The sequence below is a fragment of the Lasioglossum baleicum genome, chromosome 15, assembly GCF_051020765.1.
Source record: "Lasioglossum baleicum chromosome 15, iyLasBale1, whole genome shotgun sequence".
Lineage (NCBI taxonomy): Eukaryota > Metazoa > Arthropoda > Insecta > Hymenoptera > Halictidae > Lasioglossum > Lasioglossum baleicum.
This window is the reverse complement of record NC_134943.1, coordinates 11,610,574-11,629,568: the sequence shown is the minus strand read 5'-3', so window position 1 is coordinate 11,629,568 and position 18,995 is coordinate 11,610,574. Positions and strand designations below refer to the sequence as shown.

The 18,995-nt window shown below is 44.9% G+C and overlaps 1 protein-coding gene across 1 annotated transcript in view; it reads left to right on the top strand.

Annotated features, from left to right (window-relative positions):
* The window catches only part of Mxd (MAX dimerization protein), a 281,626-nt gene that overhangs the window by 151,611 nt on the left and 111,020 nt on the right, over positions 1-18,995 (top strand). Inside the window, exon 5 of the mRNA XM_076439723.1 lies at positions 11,691-11,805. Coding sequence (XP_076295838.1) covers positions 11,691-11,805 — 115 coding nt within the window. The remainder of the gene's footprint in view (positions 1-11,690; positions 11,806-18,995) is intronic.

The following is an 18,995-nucleotide window of genomic DNA, read 5'->3' as shown; positions in this document are numbered from 1 at the left end:
TCGTCGGACCTCGAAGCGAGAGGTACTCATTCATTAAAAATTGTTTGTGCACGGTGAACAGGAAGTAATCGATTGGCCACTAGAAAGCTGCCGCGATTCACGTTTTTGTTGATAAACTTGACGGGAGATGTCGATTCAAAATGAAACTGTGTTAATCATCGGTGCGATTCACGTGTTACAATGTTCTGTGGTGCTCTCAGTTTAAATGGGTACAAGAAATATAAAATTAAAGTGAACTGACACACAACGGTGCAGGAATACGAGCAAATATTACATTTTTGAACACCACGAGGAGCTATCAAAAAAATCTCGTTTTCCTTTTTAACATTTTGGCATGATTTTGATCGGTCACCGCGTGAAATGTCGCGTTTTCAATTTCCTCGATAAAGCGTGAAACGTGCGCGTCTCCGTGTGTTGCAGCCGCGCTATAATTCACTATTGATCAAGAAGATCGGCAGAGATACGTGTACGGTCAGAACGTTTCGGGATCTCGTTCGTAGCAGCGACACGGTGCACGTGCATTCACGATTGCACCGATGCATCGTTGCAGCGACGGGAACCGGGCAGCAGATAGAGAAACGAGTATGCAACAGGGGGGGGCGGGTAGACGTATGTGCAGCAGAAGCCACGTCCTCCGTGGTGGGAGTAGGTTGTAGGAGAAATGAGAAGAGGGGGGCGGTGGAGCAGAGGGAAGAGAGAGAGAGAGAGAGAGAGTGAGGGAGGGAGGGGGTGAGGCGTAGAGGGGGAGGGAGTGCAGTGAAGTTACGAGGCTGTTTACAGGCGGCTGTTAAAGCGATCTAACTCATGGCCGGCCAATGCACCCGCCGGGATTGGCTGCAGCCACGCACTTGCGACCGGCATTCGTGGCTTGTTCGATGCGACTACGCTGAAAATCGACTCGATTCCCTTTTCCCGGAGCGTATTCACCGGGAAACTCGATATGAAAAATCTGCTGCCCCCTTTGACAATTCGATGGGAAATCGTGGGCGACCATAGAAATTCGAAAACAAATGCTTTCGGGGGAATAATGGCACTTCTCCTTAAGCTTTCACCGTTTCACGCAGCTCGGAGAGTTTATCATATTCAAAGCATTGTCGTGTGATTACGTTACGCGCAATGTTTGCGATGGTTTTCGTTCCTGTTCCGTGCAATTTCATTTTCTGAGGAGCGGAGGTGTGGCTTTCTCCTGTTCGAGAGGCGTTATCGATTCATATGTGCATCGATGTGGCAATTGGCGGCCATAGAAATTTGAAAATGAGAAACTCGGACCTGTTTATGCAGTACTGTCGCGATCGAAACGGTAGAGTCGCCTGTGTATAATTTGATTTGCTAGCACAATGCTAGTGGAAAAATCTGCGGCTTGTTCATTTCTGATGGTATGCCTCTAATTTATTTTTAGCAATTAATCCTGTAGGACTTCCGGGAGATATACATATTGGTGCACCCTCTTTGGGTTACCTGTGCACCAAATTTCAGCTTTCTACGTCTTCTGTGTTTCGAGATTTTGTTCACCGTTACAGAGGACAGGGATTATACGTTTTCAAACATTATATACATATTTTCCACCTTCGGACGACTTTCAAACCAATTCTTCCTAATTACAGTATTCAGAACACGGGTCTCAAGTGACCCACGCTCCCAAATTGACCAACGATTAACGCGACCAGCTAATGTGTTTGGTAGCGACGCCAAGCAGAGAAAGAGAAAGATACACGATCGAAGATCATGGTAGACGATGTTGTTTGCAGGTCAGACGAAGAGGTGAGCCGCGCGTCGTCGGCACGCGGGTGCCGTCCGCCACGTCAGAAATTCCCGTCGTTCCGGTTCTATCAATCTCATCATTCTTTGACATCCTCGACGCGTTCGCTCGCTGCAACATTTTTGCCGGAGGCCGATGAGTCCGTAGGACGAGTCGTTGTCGTCGGCGGCACGGGGGTGGATATATGTATACTGAAGGGGGCGGTGGTGCGGCAGGTGGCGAGCCCTTCAATCGATACCAGCGTGTGACACCAGCATTATGAAATTCCTGTCCCGCCTGTTCGACGTACCAGAGCCTGATGAATAAATACTTCGCGCGGAATTCCCGTGTCGAAGTCACCCGGCGTGGTTCGCGAAGAAGCTTCCGCGCCGGTTCCCAGGCTTGAACCAACAACGGAGACGCGGGCTGCGGCGTGGCACTGCGCGGCGTGTCGGTAACGTTTGAACGTTGATTATTAATTCGCCACGGGGATCGAGGACACGCCGTGGGTGGCGGCACCAGGGCCAAAGAGAGAGACCCCAGCAAGCTGTCTGATAGTGTCTGCTCGAATATTCGACAATGCTCCCCGCTCGATAGCTTTGGTCCCCGTCAACTATTCCGTCTCCAGGGTACACGTTGTTTTGTTAACGTACACCGACGAGAAGCACAACACCCTTTCCGATATGTAATCAACGATTAATGAATAATCATCCGATCGCTCCGGTGAATGATTGATGCGCCGCCACTGGGACTCGACGGGAAACCAGGTTCACTCTTGTAGGATGTGTCCGATCGGACGTGTACAAGTGTCAGCCGAATTTCGGAGCTCATTGTCCTCGGGAGCCGAGAGGATTTTCGCCTAAGGTCCCGCGACCGCCGACCGTGTTTTAGTTGGAGGCGAGAAAGACTTCAGGAGTCTTCGGAAGAGACACTATTAATTTAACCAACTCAACACTGTAAAGTTTCGCTTCTATAGCTAGTCCAGGCCGCAGAGATTTTCGGAAGCGTCTCGGCACGTCTAGATTTGTGCCGCGGAAGATTTAACACGGTCCTCATCGACGACCTGCTACCCAGACATCCGAGCTGGGGGCCCGTCCGTGCTCAAGATCACGGAAGTCGGTTTTTACTTAACGTGGATTTTACTTTCGCTGGGCTTGCGGAGTGTTAGCCCCGGCTTAACTGGCTGTTCCGCTGAAGTCCTTTCTGAAGGGTCGGGACGGGCAGGTTCTTGAGGACGGTCTCTGCGGTCTTCTCGGGGAGCTGGGAATCTGGGATTCTGAGCGATCTATGCTTGACACAAAAGCAAATTGCGGTAGCCTCTCTTGAGATCTTGTAACTTCCATCTCAAATATTTTTTTCTCCTCTCTCCAGCCAGACGTCTTCGGACCACCGACGCAGTCGAATCCGATTACCGGGATGTCTCGGAAGTAAATGTCTGATCTCTGCCGGCGCATTCTACTCCGAACCCGCCGATACCTCTTCAATTTTAACCTAAGCAATCTACCTTTGAGGATAATCCTTCTGGTCTACCTTGGGGCTGTATTGAAAATGCGTAATTTGCACTTCAAATATTTATTTACCTGCTTCGCAAACATCGGACTGTCTTTGTACTCTTTCCCGGGGTTTCCGATCCTTCGCGACGGAAAAGCAAATTGCAGTAATCTCTCTCGAGGTCTCGCAACTACTTCAAACATTTCTTTCCCCCTTTCGCGCCACTGTTCAGCTTGTTTCAACAAATTCCGAGATCTCGCACGCTCGCCAATTTAACAAGCAGTCGTTCCCCTCTCGAGAATAGTCTGCTCCCAACCATAATTTCAATTCTCGCGCTTCGAATACTTCTTCTTTGATCCTCTGCAAGTTATTGTAAAAATATGTGGCCACCGTTCGAAAGAACATTTCTACTTTGAGTTCTTACGTCGGCCTAATTCCAGGCAACCAATCGGCTTACGAGGAGACAATCGAATAGGAGATTCCAGCGAGATTTTATGCCGAAGGAACACCGGGCAAAAATGGAACGGGAAATTCAACGATGAACGCCGATTCACCGGGTTCTCCTTTAATAATTCAAACAAACCGATTACACGTCCCCGACGGCAACAACCCGGACCCAGTTAGACGAGGATTACTTTAGTTTTCAGGCCGGGTGTTCCTTTAAGCGGCTTACCCTCGCGCGCGTCGGCATCCGTGTCTGCTACGTGCACCGTCGCGATTTCTCCGCGTTTCGCCAACCCGAATCGAACTAATTTACGATGCGCGCCGCGTGCGCGATTTTAATGGGCGCCGTTTCGCGTTTCCAGCCTGCTACCAGGCACCACGAGCCGCCAGTACGTGGACAGCTTTCGGCTCAACCCTGGAAATCTTCGCTGGCTCGTTCTCTTCATCTTCGATGCACTTGTAGTTTATTTCTGTCCGAAATTGTTTGCGTTATCTGTCACTCCTGACGCCTCAAAAATCGATGCAGCGAATGTTCTCTGTTTCTGAGAAAATGTCAGATGATTGCACAGTTCGTGCCCGATTTGAAAATAAAAATCAATGGTTAAATTTTAAAGAATACAGCAAATGAATATCTAACAAAACTGATCTCAAGTCTCTGGTGCACTCGTAGCAGAAAATGTAATTTAAGTTCAATGTAAGAGAAGTTAGTAACGTAAACGCAAAGCTATTTTATTCAGAAATATTTTTATTTCCGCGCATTTTGTCCTTCGAAAAATGGTGTATCACGCGCGTGTCTCCGTTTGATGACACATTACAGGACAAACAACGATATTTGTTTACCAAACAAGAAAAGTAGTGGACACAGAGGCAGATCCAGTGAAAGCTAGCTTTATTTGTTATTTGTTGTACAAATATAAAAGTTTTCACACAGTTGGTTCGTCCTTACTCTGTACATTTTCACCCTCCATTTGTTGGCCGAAATGCTTCCACGTTAAAACCACCGTTTTTATACGGTCAAGCAAATATTGTTCCGTTGTTGGTCGCAGCAGTGTTCTTGGTTAGTTAGAATCTCCAAAAAATCAAACAGAATATATTAGGTCATCCCATAAGTTCGCACCGACTTTTGCGTATACATTTCACGCGTCGATTTATAAACTTTACGGCGATAAGGAAACGCAACTTTTTTCACGGGACCAGCCCGGGGACATACTCTACAAGTTGCAAAAGGTTTCGTTCCGATTGGTCCATCCATCTCGGCGTAATCGGTGAACATACATAGCAAAGAAAAAAGGCACATAGAGATCGAATCGAGTAACCTCCTCCTTTTTCGAAGTCGGTTAAAAAAGAAGGAGCGCATTAGAGACGGAGACAGACAGCCGGGAAATATAATTTGTTTATCGAAAGCGCGGCTCGCTGTCGAACCGGTGCGGCGCGTGTCAAAGTTAGACAGCTATGGTTACTCGAGCTCTATCTACGTCATATTTGCGTAACATTTCACGGTTCGGCAACTTTTCATTCCGTCGACAGTGCCGGCAACAGCAGCAGCAGGAGCGCCGGCCGTCGAGAGGGGTTGAACTTTATATCGGGCCTCACTTTCCACTGACGAAACGGAATCTCAGATAATCGAGCATCCGCTCAGACACCGTTCGACTGCGTTTCAAACAGGTTTACGCGATACGCGAAGGCTGTAATTAATTTCCGTTGCTGCAACGTGATTTAGTGGCCACCCGTGGCCGATATCACGCGCCCTCCCCACTACCCTCCCTCCCCTTCTCCACCCACAGACCTAAGTACATTCAAATTAATTGCAATTATTGTAATTATGCCGAGTCGGCGCTCCTCCGACAATGAGCCCCTCGGGGGATGGACCAATGAGGAAACCGACGCTTTTCTTCGGCAAAAATTATGATCGTTTGTGTGAAGACCACCGCCCGCGATTATGGTGAAATACTGCTCGTAATTTTCTTCCCTCAATATTAATATTAATTTTTCCAAACCCTCCGCCGTATAACGAAATTTATTGTGACCACCTCGCGAACTTATCTCCTCCATCTTACTCAGACTGAATATTTTAATGTTCGGCTTGTGAATTACTGGGAAGGAATTTCTTTGAGGTGGTAAAGACGCGAAGAACTTCATTTTGTTAAATAATTGGAACGGAAACAAATAACAATTTTTATTCTGCACGCAGATCCGCTAGTTACACAAATTCACCCTTTTGCGAATCAATTTCAACCTTTTACAAATACAGTATTTTTAAGTATGTTTTTGTAAGAAGAATCGAATCAAACGTTACTAACTGTTGAGAAATTCGAAATTTTATTTATTGTACAGATGTACATCGAATATACTTATTTAGAAGTAATTACTAGACAGCGGATCTTTATGGAAAATAAATATTGTTTACTGGAATTGCAGCAAACTGGAGTGTAAAATGGAAAATTATTTTCATTCTTAATATGTTTAAAATTTTCATTAAATTCTTCTAATGTTTTACTGTTTTAAATCGCACTTACTCATTTCTGTCATAAATGCATATAATCTAATATGCATTTATGAAGAAATTGGTTCAGAGAAATATGAAACGGTAAAAGATTCAAAATATTCGAGAATGTTTTAATATTGCTTTTAATGCAACAAAGATAGTTAAGGGAAGAAATCGGTATATTTATGTTATGCTTCCCACAACCACAATGCAAAACATTTTTATTTCCCATACAGATCCGCAGTCGAGTAATTAGTTATTTCAAAAGATGGCAACATTTGTATATTTGATTGCTTGTTTAATCCCAACGTGTATACGTTTATATGAATCAGTTAAAATCGATACTTTCTCTCAGTGTGCCATAGAATAATAATAATAAGAAGAGTATTTAAAACGCGACTCGTAGCTGAGATTGTCTTTAAAACATTTTTAAATGAAAAACATTTTTATTTCATATGCAGATCCGCAGTATAATTATAAGAAATAAACTAAAATGCACTATTTATCGTTGCGAGCACCCGCGAAAGATAGTTTAGACTGTCGAATAATTTCGCCGGTAGATCCTGAACGAGTAAAATTTGTTCTGGGAACAGTACCGGAAGATTAATGACTCCGAACGCCTTGAATATGCGGGGTAAATGATTCGCGCCGGGTTTACGTGCACGCCATGCGAGCTTTACGGTCAGAATCAATTGAAACTAAATTGCCGTCATTTCTTTTACGGGGATATTCTCGTTCGGCGGATTAACGAATGGATCGCGGAACGGTCTACGTGATCCAATCAATATAACAAATTCTAGATTTAATTTTCTTCCGTTCCGATTCGAAAGCAATAGTATCTAGTTTGATTTTTCATTATAGTACGGGGGCCGGGCCGGGTCGTGCTCCCCAGCGTACCGCCCGCTCGTATCCCGACACTTTATTTCGGCGGGAATATTGTTTGCCGAGGTATTGCAAATTTCGAACACGTCATCGGGTTATTGATCCAGGCATAAAATATTCAATTTTCGAACCAGCGACGCGGGCATCCAATTTTCGGAGATGAACGTTGATCAAAACTTCAGCTGCACCTTTTTCCGTCCGGGATCAATAACCCGCCCACGGATGGAATTTCCAAGTTCCGACACTTCGTGCGTCCGATGCGATTTTCTTTTTCTTCAATTAATTAATCGTGTCAAACGACATTATCCCGACCATCATCGATGAGCTATTTCCATTCTGGACATCGTAAGAACCACCCGAGCGGGTTATCGCGAAGTTCGTTAATTACATTACGATGCGTAGGTGTCGAATTAGCAGATGCTCGAGAAAATCGCGAATGCGAAACTGCACTCATTTGTTGAAAAGTGAGTCGGTGGAGAAATAATGAGGCATGTTCAGAAATAGTTGTTGGCTCTGTTTATTCAGGTCCGGGGAAAAAAGTGGTCCTCGACAATTCTCGACATGATAGAAAACCGAAACTCGAGGGGTATTATTAAATATTTCGTAAAAAAAATAAAATTGTTCATAAATGAAGTTGCAGTAAATTGGTAGAAACTGGAAAATTACTGTTGACTCTATCGATTCTGCTCTGGAAGAGGAATCGTCCTCGACAACTCTCAACAAAATTGAAAACCGAAGCTCGAAGGGTATCGGTAAATATTTCATAAAAAAATAAAATTATTCGTATATGAAGTTGCAGTAAATTGGTAAAAAATGGGAAATTACTGTTGGCTCTATCAGTTCAGCACTGGAAGAGGAATCATCCTCGACAACTCTCGACTTGATTGAAAACCGGAACCCGAGGGGTATTGCTAAATATTTCATAAAAAAAAATAAAATGGTTCGAATATGCAGTAATTTATTAAAAAATGGGAAATTACTGCTGGCTCCATTTATTCAGCTCCGACGATAGTATGGCTCCCGAGAACTCTGGAACAAATTTAAACGAAAGCTGAAACGGGTTATATCGCTAAATGTTTAATAAAAAAGGCCGAAGGACGGTCTATAAAACATCGCATAATAAAATCACCGCTGTTCCGCCTGAATTCCTGCGAACCGCATTCGCCGAGATGAAGAACGCTAATAAAAATTACACAAATCACCAAATTAACCGAAAAAGGACCGGCGGAAATTGTTTTACACAGTCGGGGGTCAGGGAATCGGGCTCGCTCGCGAAATTCGCCGGTAAAAATCCGCAAGCCACCCTTCACAAAATCCAAACCTGAATCACGTATGCCCTCTCGGCCCCGCTTCTATTCAAACAAACCCCACCAATTACCGCGAAAAATCAGAGAAATAAAAGCCCGAAAGGATGCGCGCGTAAATCTTCCAAACGAAAGCTCTGGCGAAAAAAAAAAAACTGAGAGAGAACGGACAGGAGCGTACACATACAGGGTGTGTCAGAACGCGTGGTACAGGTTGACGTGTGCAGAAATCAGTGAAAAAAGAAATTTCACACACATACCGACAGTAATTTTGCTTGTACATCAAAAAGTGAGTGATTGGGAAAGAGGAATTGACAGGTTATCTGAGAGACGGCAGCAAGCTTTCACAAATAATGGAAATGATGTCATTAAATAATATTAAACATTATTTTTAAAAATCGATTCAAATGGTTTCTTTCAAACACGACAGAACTTTTCCTCCAACCTAATAAGCAGGTAATTTTGACATGTTGCTTGTGAATGATTGGGAAACAGGAAGTGACAGATTATTATGTGAAAGACGACAATAAGCTGTCACAAATAATGGAGATTACATAATTGAACAATATTAAATTGATTCAAGCGTTTTCTTCAAAACAAATAACTAACTAACCACGCAACGAACACCCAGCCGAACAACTTGTAACCAACAGCCCCCGTATGGACCTCGATAAACCAATCGAAAATAAAGCGTCCAGCGAGTGCGAGCTGAAGAAAAACCGTGAAGAGCCGGTAAATCAAGGTGCAAGTCGTGTTCCGTCGCCGAGCGAGAGAACCGGCCGTCCAAGTGCACGGTTTGCACGACGCGATTTATTTCCAGCGTGGGTAATAAGTCCGTGGCGGACGTGCGTCACGTGTGCCAAACACGCGCCATTGCAGGCATTTAATTATAAGTTTATGCCCGGTTTATTGTTCCGTCGTGGAAAATGGAGACGACGGGCGAGCTTGTCGTAGACGACGGCGACGACCGGGATGACGATGGTGTCGTCCACCAACCGGCTTGAAGACGGTTATGGTAGGGGGATACAGGAGGGTTGTAGACCACCAGGGGATGGTTTGGGGTTGCGTCGAAAGAGCCCACCAAGACGTCGACGTCGACGTAGACGTCCCAGAGGGTGCACACAGGGCCCGTGTATACTGGGGCGCGTTTGCACGTACGTTTTACGAGAAACAATAAGCCGGCTCCGGCTTAATGACGTCATCAAACGGTATTATGTCTCGCGGGCCGCAGAGTGGACGGTTTCCGCCCCTGGATGGATGCATTCGCGGCTGGCTGCCGTCGGTGTTATGCGCCGGCATTTAGGGACCCGGGGCTACGTTTAAGGGGCTCCGAAAGCCGAAAGGGAAGAGAGAAAAAAAACTCATTCCGCGAGCCGTTTACCTCGACGTCCGGTCGACCGCTTCGACCCGCGAAATCCGCGCGAATTTTTATTTCGTTTCCATTTTCTCCTTTACCCCCTCTCGTCCAACGTTTCTCTGTACAGAGCGTCTCAGGTGGTAAAATAATATGTAACACACTTAAGAATTTGTCTATTATCAAAATAAGTAAAAAAAAAGAGGACGTATCCAAGTGAATAATGTAAAAGTATCGTTTCCGCTGCGCACGGACTGGCTTTAGCGAACGGCAAAACGGATCGAACACTTCGAATGCTATAAATTCGCGGTGGCCCTGTCCTACACCTCGGAATCATGCGGATCGGTCGCAATCCTCCGATACTTAGGCAGAAAATATTGATATCGAATATCGTTAGCATAGTCGTTGAATTCCCGGAGCAAGCAACGATCGGATCCGCCCGGAACGGTGGGGGTGTGGATTCCGCAATCCCACCCCCCGACCGGTCGTTTCTTCGTTTCGAACGGTCGCCGCAGGATATTCCGGGAGGGAAATAATTCCCGGCCGTTTCCTGCTTTCGTATTCCGAGTGTATGTTTATCGCGCGCGATTCGTTCAGCTAATGGCCCGTGATCGCCGCGATAATCGGGATCTTATCGCTTTTTCCGGCCGCTTTCGCGGGGCAGCTTCGTTTGCGCTCTCGAAGTGCGGTCGGTCCTCGAATTCCTTACGGGGTGCCATGGGGATTCCCCGTAACTCTCTATGTATTTCTCTCTCCTACTTCTCCCGGCAACCACGTTCTCTTCCATTTCTTCCGTTCTCGGCCTCAATTTTGTCCTCCGTTTACGGGCTTCCAGCGAAGCTTACCGGGCGAGATTCCGCTCCATTCATCGTGCACCCTACGTGACACGAAAAACGGATGCCAGGAAAGCTTTCGGGTAATTCGAACCACTGCCCCCCACCACCCCCTTCCTAACCCCCCACCGAGCGACGAATTACGAGCGCGTTAAAGTTTCGAATTGGTCAACCTATACACGACGCTCCTCCCCTGATAGCCAGTTATCGCGAGAATGGGCCTCCGGCTCGAGACATTAACGGGGATTCCACTGTAATATGTTCGAGAGATCGATTTTTTACACAAATCATAAAGATTCCGCCCCTTGGTCGCGGCAACAACGAAGCTGGACGTGTTTTTCTCCAAGTATTTCTCTTCTACACTTTTTCTGCGGCTTGCAACTGCAATTTTACCGTTGTTGTGTATGTGCCTTGTCGTTCTTGTCTAAGCTGCAATCATTCTGACTTCGTCGTTGATGAGAATATTTATTTGAATGTAGAAAATTACAAATATAATCAAACACAGTAGGTGTGGAACAATAAAATTATATTTGAAGTTGCAGTAAATTGTACAAAACTGAAAAATTACTGTTGGCTCCGTTTAGTCAGCTCTGGAAGAAGAGTCGTCCTCGACGACTCTTGACAAGATTGAAAACTGAAGGTCGAAGGGTATTGCTAACTATTTCATAAAAAAAAATAAACTGCAATGATTCTAACTTGGTCGTTGTGATGAGAATATTTATTTGAATGAAAAAATGTTTTCAATTATTTCGAATATACATATTGCGAAATCAAATACAGTATACATATAGGTGTGGAAAAGTTAAATTATTCGAATATGAAATTCCAATAAATTGTTAAAAAATGAATCATCCTCGAAATTTTGTCAATCACTTCAAATATATTGTAAAATCAAATACAGTATTTGTGGAAAAATAAAATTATTCGAATACGAAGTTGCAGTAAATTGTTGCAAAATGAAAAATTACTGTTGGCTCCGTTTATTCCCTTGACAAGATTGAAAACTGAAGCTAGAAGGGTATTATTCTACTAAAGAAATGTTCTCAATCATTTCAAATATACATACTGTGAAATCGGATACAACAAACAGTTAAAAAAAAGATGTCTTTTGCGTATAATAAACAACGCATTAATTGCTCCGTGTTCGTTTCTGTTGCAGGAGAGCGCACCTCAGAAATTGCCTGGAAAAGCTGAAGGTCCTGGTCCCGTTAGGTCCTGAAACCTCAAGACACACTACGCTGGGTCTCCTGACAAAGGCCAAGCGTTTTATCAAGGTAGGTGCTCATTTGTCCTCGTGATCGCCTTAATATCGGATCTTGTGACGTCCTGGAAGTTTATCTTTCATTCCTGACAGATTCCTTAGTCGGTGACCCTGTAAAGCCGTTTTGTCTGATCCTATTTAATTGATTCCGCTAGCTTATTTCAGCCTGAATTATAGTACGATTAACATCGACCACTTACAATTACTGTCAAATCCACATTCTCCGTAGAAATCTTCGCCAGGGAAGGCTCTATCTCTCACAGAATATCATATCTCCTCTTTGCACGTATACCAAGACACTCTCTAGCCGTCATGTATCTCCGACTTGGATTCGTTTGAAATTCACGGACCAGCGTTCCGAAAATCCTCGCTTGCCATCGCGAATCACGGTCGGTCCCGGTTTCCCTGACCGAGACGTCGACTCGTCCGTCTTTTCGCAGACAGAGAAACGTCCGTCGATCCAAGGAAACGGTCGCTAAGTAACTTTGCTCCTTTTTCCGCGGTTACGTGCGCGGAAGTTGGCGGTCGGAACCCGTTGTACAGGACGCAGGCGGATCAGAGATACAACGTCGTCGGGGTCCGTAAAAGTCTGCGGAAGCGTTGGAACGACGACGGTGGTTGGGGGTTTCTTGGTTGGAGTACGATCGTCTGAATATTTCATGGGTTTCCCGTGAAGTCGCGGTTCGCGGGAACAAGCCGACAAGAAAGAAGAAGAAGAAGTAGTAGAAGAAGAAGAAGCAGCAGCGACGTCGGTCGCCGCGGCGAGACGCACGTACACACAGTGCTACAAGAACGAGAAGAAAGAAGGAGGAGGAGGTGGTGGTCTGAGGGTTTGAGGGCGGAGAAGAGATTTCTGACCGCGGAAAACGGGTCGGGTAATTAGCAAGAAAGATGGCGGAAAAGATGGTCGAGTGTGAAAAGAATCGCGGTCGAGCACAGCCGGTGGAAACACCGCCGCAGAGGGAAGGAAGAAGCGGCGGTGGCTGGAAAACAGAAAGAAAGAAAGTCCAGGGGCGGACAAATAAAGTATTACCGGGGACGACCGCCTGCTACACGCCGCCGTCTACACCAGCGCGAAATACGAATGATCCTCTCTCCTTTTCTAGCCTCGACGCAGCCCGTCTCACTTTTCGCAACCCCTTCATGGTCGCAATCCAACCCCCACGCCGGCTGAAAGTAGAAGTCGACTTTCTCGGTGTTCGCCGGGGTTCCTCGTTCTTTCTCCGGCGCGGACTCTTTCTTCTTCCTTCCCTTCCGATCCTCCGACTTTAATTTTTCCTTCGGCCGACTTCTTTCCAGCCCCCCGACACGCTTCATTTCCTCCTCCAGTTCTTCCTCTCCATCGCGGCCCTCGACATTGCCACCTCCGACCCTCTCTCTGTCTCTCTCCACATCTTCCCTCTCTTTCCGTTCTTTATTCGCCGCGAGTCATTCGTTCTTTCTTTCTCACCCTCCCCTGTTTTCCCCCCCTCTCTCTCTCTCTCTTTTTTTCTCTGTCGCTATACCTCTCTCTTTTTTTCTCTGTCGCTCCCGGCTTGCTTTGACTTTTCGTTCCGCTCCCTCCCGCCTTCGCCCCCTTTTTTCATTGGCCAGCCGTTGGCTGACGATAAATCGCCATGCGCCCGTTAATGAGCGGCCGCTTTTAGACGACTCTAATTAGTCGAACTCGTCGTCGCCCCGACTCGAACTTTCGAGGAGTCTCGATAGGGCGGATTTTAATGTCAGCGCGCGGGCTCGTGATATGTCAGCGATGCGATGGGACGGGCGGATGGCTGGTTGGTTGGTTGGTTGTCGGGACAGTGGGGGACGGATTCCCTTTATTTTTCGCGGTGAATGTGCTTTTCCAGATTCATCGATCATCGGGATTTTTTCGAGTCTCGTTTTCTCGATAGGTTTTTCGACTTTCGGACATGGCGGCGATGGGTATATCGATGTCCACAGGTTTTCTATAGATGCAGATCCCGTAGGAAGTTGAAATGATCCTGAGTAGATCATCGCACAGCCTCGTCAACGATATCATCTCGAAAATACATTTCGAATTCAGCGCAACCCGACTTCCCGTTCCCCGATCGACTTCGAACTTCGCACAGCTCGTTTCTCCGGCCAATGGCGCGATTCTAAAGACTATCTCAAACAAAACTCTCCGGTGAAAGACAAAGATGCAGCGTAATAGTCATCCCAGCTCGATCTCCTCTCTCTTTGGAGGAACGAGACAGGCAACGAGAGTTTCTCGGGGAAAGATTGCGTTCTCGAAGGATCGCGTTTGCCGAAACATTGCCGAAGTCTGGTAGCACGAGGGAGTCTGTGAATCCCTTGCACATCGGTGGCCGACGGAAAATTGCCGCGGCGTAATCTAGTTTTCCTCGATGCCCCGAAACGATCGCTCTCTCTCTCTCTCTCTCTCTCTCTCTCTTCTATAAACACACACACATCCCACACACATGGAGACCTCGGAAGGGCGCGATGAGAATGAGCGGAGAAATGAGAATGGGGGACACAAGGCAATCTTGCGGCTGGTATCTAATGCAGGCACGTAATGTACAGGTACCTGCAGATCGGATTGATATATACCGAGAGAGTCTCCCACGCGGACCCTGCATGCATGGACGAACGGTGGATACGCGTCGGTGCACGCCGCTCTGTAAACCGTGCAGCCTAGAACGTAGACAAACACGCGGCCAGCATAGACAGAGGAGAGCCACACGCTCACGCATGCACGCTACCACACTACCACACGCACCTACGCACGCAGTCTCTGCACGCTATTGTGCCAGCCAGCCTGTAATTTACTAACTACGCATCCATTGTCTGCCGCTATTCTCTGTTTGCCGCGACACCTTAGCCTGCCTTTCTGACGACCCACGAGAGCCTCTCGCGCGATCCTACTCTCTCTCCCTCGACTCTTCGATTCGCTTCTCTCGCTCTCTCGTCGATTGTCAATTCATGTGTTTTCTTGGTACGTCCTTTGTCAAACGCCGTCAGTTTTAACCCCTGCGAAAAACGATTGCTTTTGTTTCAGACGTAATTACCCTTCCTTTCGATTCTGATTCCTGAATGTGACGTCAGTCATATATGTATAGGGTTGCCAGATCTTCTATGTATATTTGATATGACTCTTCTATATTTGAACTTGATCTTTACGTACCTATAGGAATTTTCAAAAATCTTTTAGATTAGAATCTTTAGACCACAAAATTGCTTTTTCCGATCGTAGCTTACTGAATAAACTTTTCATTAATGTTTTCGGCGCATAGGTTCGATCAAATTTTAACTAGCAAGCAATATTGCAAATTTTTTAATCATTCGCAACGTTTCGCTCCGGATATGGATCCTTTTCAAGAGAACTTGCGTCTGTAAAAAACCGTATCGAAACGTTGAGAATGGTTTAAAAATTGGAAAATTGCTTGTTGGTTAAAATTTGATCGAACCTATGCGCCGAAAACATTAATGAAAAGTTAATTCTATATACATAATGTTGAAGCAACATGCACTATGTAACGGTTCATTTTTGACAATATCGTGAGAATTACATTGAATTAATTAATTTAGTTTAAAATAATGTGGTGTGAAATAACTGATAAATTCATTTTTTCCAATTTTCACTTAGACCACTGTGATAATCATGAATAAATTCCGTTCAAACAAAAAAATTGGAGAACAAGTGCGGCTGTATAAATGCTCGAACGATGAAAATAGGGGCGGTCGGGGGCGAGAATCGGCACGCCGTGGAGCATTGCGCTAAATAAAGGACCGGAAGTGATACGGGAGGGAAGATAAGGGGAAACGAATCGCGGAAAGATAAATAGTGTGAGATGAAAGAGGGTTGGGGGTGTGGAGCGGCGAAGATACGGTGGAAACGATAGGGGGAGGCTTAATCTTTTCTCACGAGGAAAATAATAAAGGAGCTCCAGGGGGTGGGCTGAGTAATAGCCTAGACGTGACGGAGGCACACGGGCACCGGGATGAGGAGGGAAAAAATGTTTTAACGAATCATTGTGCGTCTGCTCTCGGTGTACAGAGTGCAACAGGTTTAGACTTGGTATAAACTACTTTGGGATTTTTCACGGTCGCTCTCGTGGACACGGAGAAATGGAACGTTAATGTTGCAATAGCGAAACTGACTTCACTTTTACCAGTGGATGCGCTGGAACTTCGCCGGTGCTGGTTCACATACATACATGATTCCAGCAGCACGTTTCTGCGTTTCCAAACGCGTGTTTATAGACCGTGCTTGCCTGGATCTCAGTTTGTTCAGTCACGTAGACGCGCTGGCAGTGAGAAACGTCGAGAGTTTCGGAAAATTCGAGAAATTGAGGATCCCGTGATCGTGAGCGGAACTTCTCGTTTCAATTTTTCACTATTCACTTTGTACTGTTTTTTAATATTTAGGTTGGACACACATTTTTTAGGAATGTATATTTTTGTCCAGTTCGATGTACGTTCTTAAGTAAAGTGTATGTACACCATTTGCCATTTCTGCATAGATTCGTCACACATTTTTAGGGGATGAATATTGTTATCAGATTTGCCGTTGATTTTGTTCAATGCATTAATTTTTACGATTGTGTTATTTAACATACGATGTATGTTACGATACAATTTTTACAATGTAATTTTTACGATATTGTGAAAAATGAACCGTTAGATAGTGGTTGTTGTTTATATGAAATTCATTTAGTGTTAATATCCCTTTTCCCTTAGAATTTGAAAGAGACAGAAAGAAATGTATCGCACACTCAGAATTTAATAGTGAACCATATTCGCCTTGGACTGTTCGGCCAGTACGGCTATAGAACGGTATCTTAACGTTTCCATCAGAATTTGGTGTACGGATTCGGAATTTAATCTCGGTTCGGGCTCACAGTAGAATTGGACAGTGCTGACCAGACGCGGCTGGTTGCCTGTTTCACACTTGAAATTTTAGTTAGCTATTAAGAATTATATGAATATTAATATGAAATTTATTACCGATATGAAGCATTAACTACCGCTAAAAGGTATTTTAAATTTCCTTGTTGATATACAATATTTTTCCCCTATTAAAATTTACCAATACAAAACATCAACCACCCCCAAAAGTTTATTTGAGGAATTACATTTTTCTGTGGAATTTTTTTCTCCGAACGCCACTTTTATGCGACACGGAGCGGCGTTATTGCATATTAATATAAAATTTATTAGCGATATGAAACATTAACTACCGCTAAATCGTATTTTAAATTTCATTGTTGATATACAATATCTTCCTCTATTAAAATTTTCCAATATAAAAAATCAACCACACCCAAAAGTTTATTTGGGAAATTACATTTTTCACTTGAATTTTTTTCTCCGAACGCCACTTTTATGCGACACGGAGCCGCGTTAATGCATCGACGCGTTATAGAGCTATCAAGCGCGGTGCACTGGTGCATCGGTGCATCGCGGAAGAGGGAAAGCCCAGATCACGTTAAGGAACAGGGCCAATGGCGGACTTCCGCCTTGGGAACGATGTTGCGGGCCTGTGCCGCCCGACACGGTACGATCTTAAGTATTTTATAAAAGCCGTTCGTGAAGAGCGCAGTAAACCGTAATGAATTTTAAGGGGGTTGCGGACCGTGGGTCACGACACTGCCGATGTTTATGCAAATGGGATGGTTTACGGGCTGACTTACTGGATGGGCGACAAAACAAAATCACTCGAGCTGATAACACTTAACAGAATATAAAATGCTGTTTACGTTGACAAATTTGTCATTGTAAATTCATCGTGAAGTCTAACGAAAATCTTTTTTGATCGGCAGCTTTAATTCGCGAGCCCGGCAAATCCGGTTTTGAATAAATGTTTATACATAGACGGAAAGCTTTTAAGAGCGGTCAGCACTCGGGTCCCGGAGTTTCAGTTTTTAAGAGAGTTTCTAGCGGGTGTAGCTCGGCTAGAGCCGAGTGCACCGGGAATTTTCGAGTGTATTTAGAGCGGATTCGGAGAACGGAAGTTCCAGTGTTCACAGTTGTTCGTAATTATCTATTCGCCCGTATCGGAGCGGCGTATTAATTAGGAGAAAGTATTCTGGTGTTTTGGAGGGTGACTCGGAACTAAAGCAGTACCGCTAGAATTTATTGTTGAGCACGAACAACTGCGAACCTACAACGAATACTGTATTCGATTCCCATAATCCTGCGGAGGATTATCTTAATCGATACGCAGCGAGAAAATACACGAACTCTCTCATAAAATGTACAATTTATTGCGTTTACTGCTAAACTAATACCTATATAAAACTTCAGTAAAATACAGGAAAAATTGGTTTAGTTTAAAAAAGAAACAGGGAAGATTTGTTACAGTGATTATTCTTTTATCCTCCCTACAATGTACGATTCAGTATGTTTACTGCTAAACTAATTAGAAATTCAACGATTAACCCTGCGATTTCCAATAATTATGCTGCACCAAAAGGGAGTTAAAAAATCTGTTTTTACAGATATAATCATCTGGCGCCGAGAAATGGTTATTAAAGAATACAATACATACAATATTTAATTTTGAATGCAAAATTAAAGATATACGCATACTATTTGGAGAAATGTTGAAAGATAGAGGTAGAGAGTTTGTTTTCCAGATTGGAAAACAATTACCCCACTTAAATATTAAAAATTAGAAAATGTAGAACATTTTGGACAGATTTGATTTACATGTTCTCTACATTAGAAAAAATTAGCAGGCACCGTTTTCCTTTGATAATATAGGTCCTTTGATACCAAAAAATCGTCTGCATCCAAATTTGAATGGGCAATAGCCCAGCACCAAGAATTAAGTCGCAGATAACGCGTTCAGTATTGGAATCGAAAGGATCCGATGGGTCGAAGGAAAACAGGAGGCCGAAACGGCGGCCGGGGAAGAGGGGCGTGCGAGACAAAAAGACGGGGTTGAAGAAGGGGAACCAGCGGCCACGATGAATCGGGAGAGTTCGATCGATTCGTTCGTACCATTTTCTCGAGCGATCCCTCGACCCTCGGTCGATGGATTGATTGAAACGGTCCGCGTCGGGCGGAATTAAATGAGCAACGTGGACGTGGAGCAACAATCCGTGAAAGGGAACACGGCCGATGACGTTTTAGAGGGTTGCTTGAAGGGACGCGGGAGAGAGGGTGGAGAAGGTAGGACACTGGATCTCCTCCTTGGGAACATTTCCGGGCAAGAAGAGCGAAATGGATTGCGGAGGA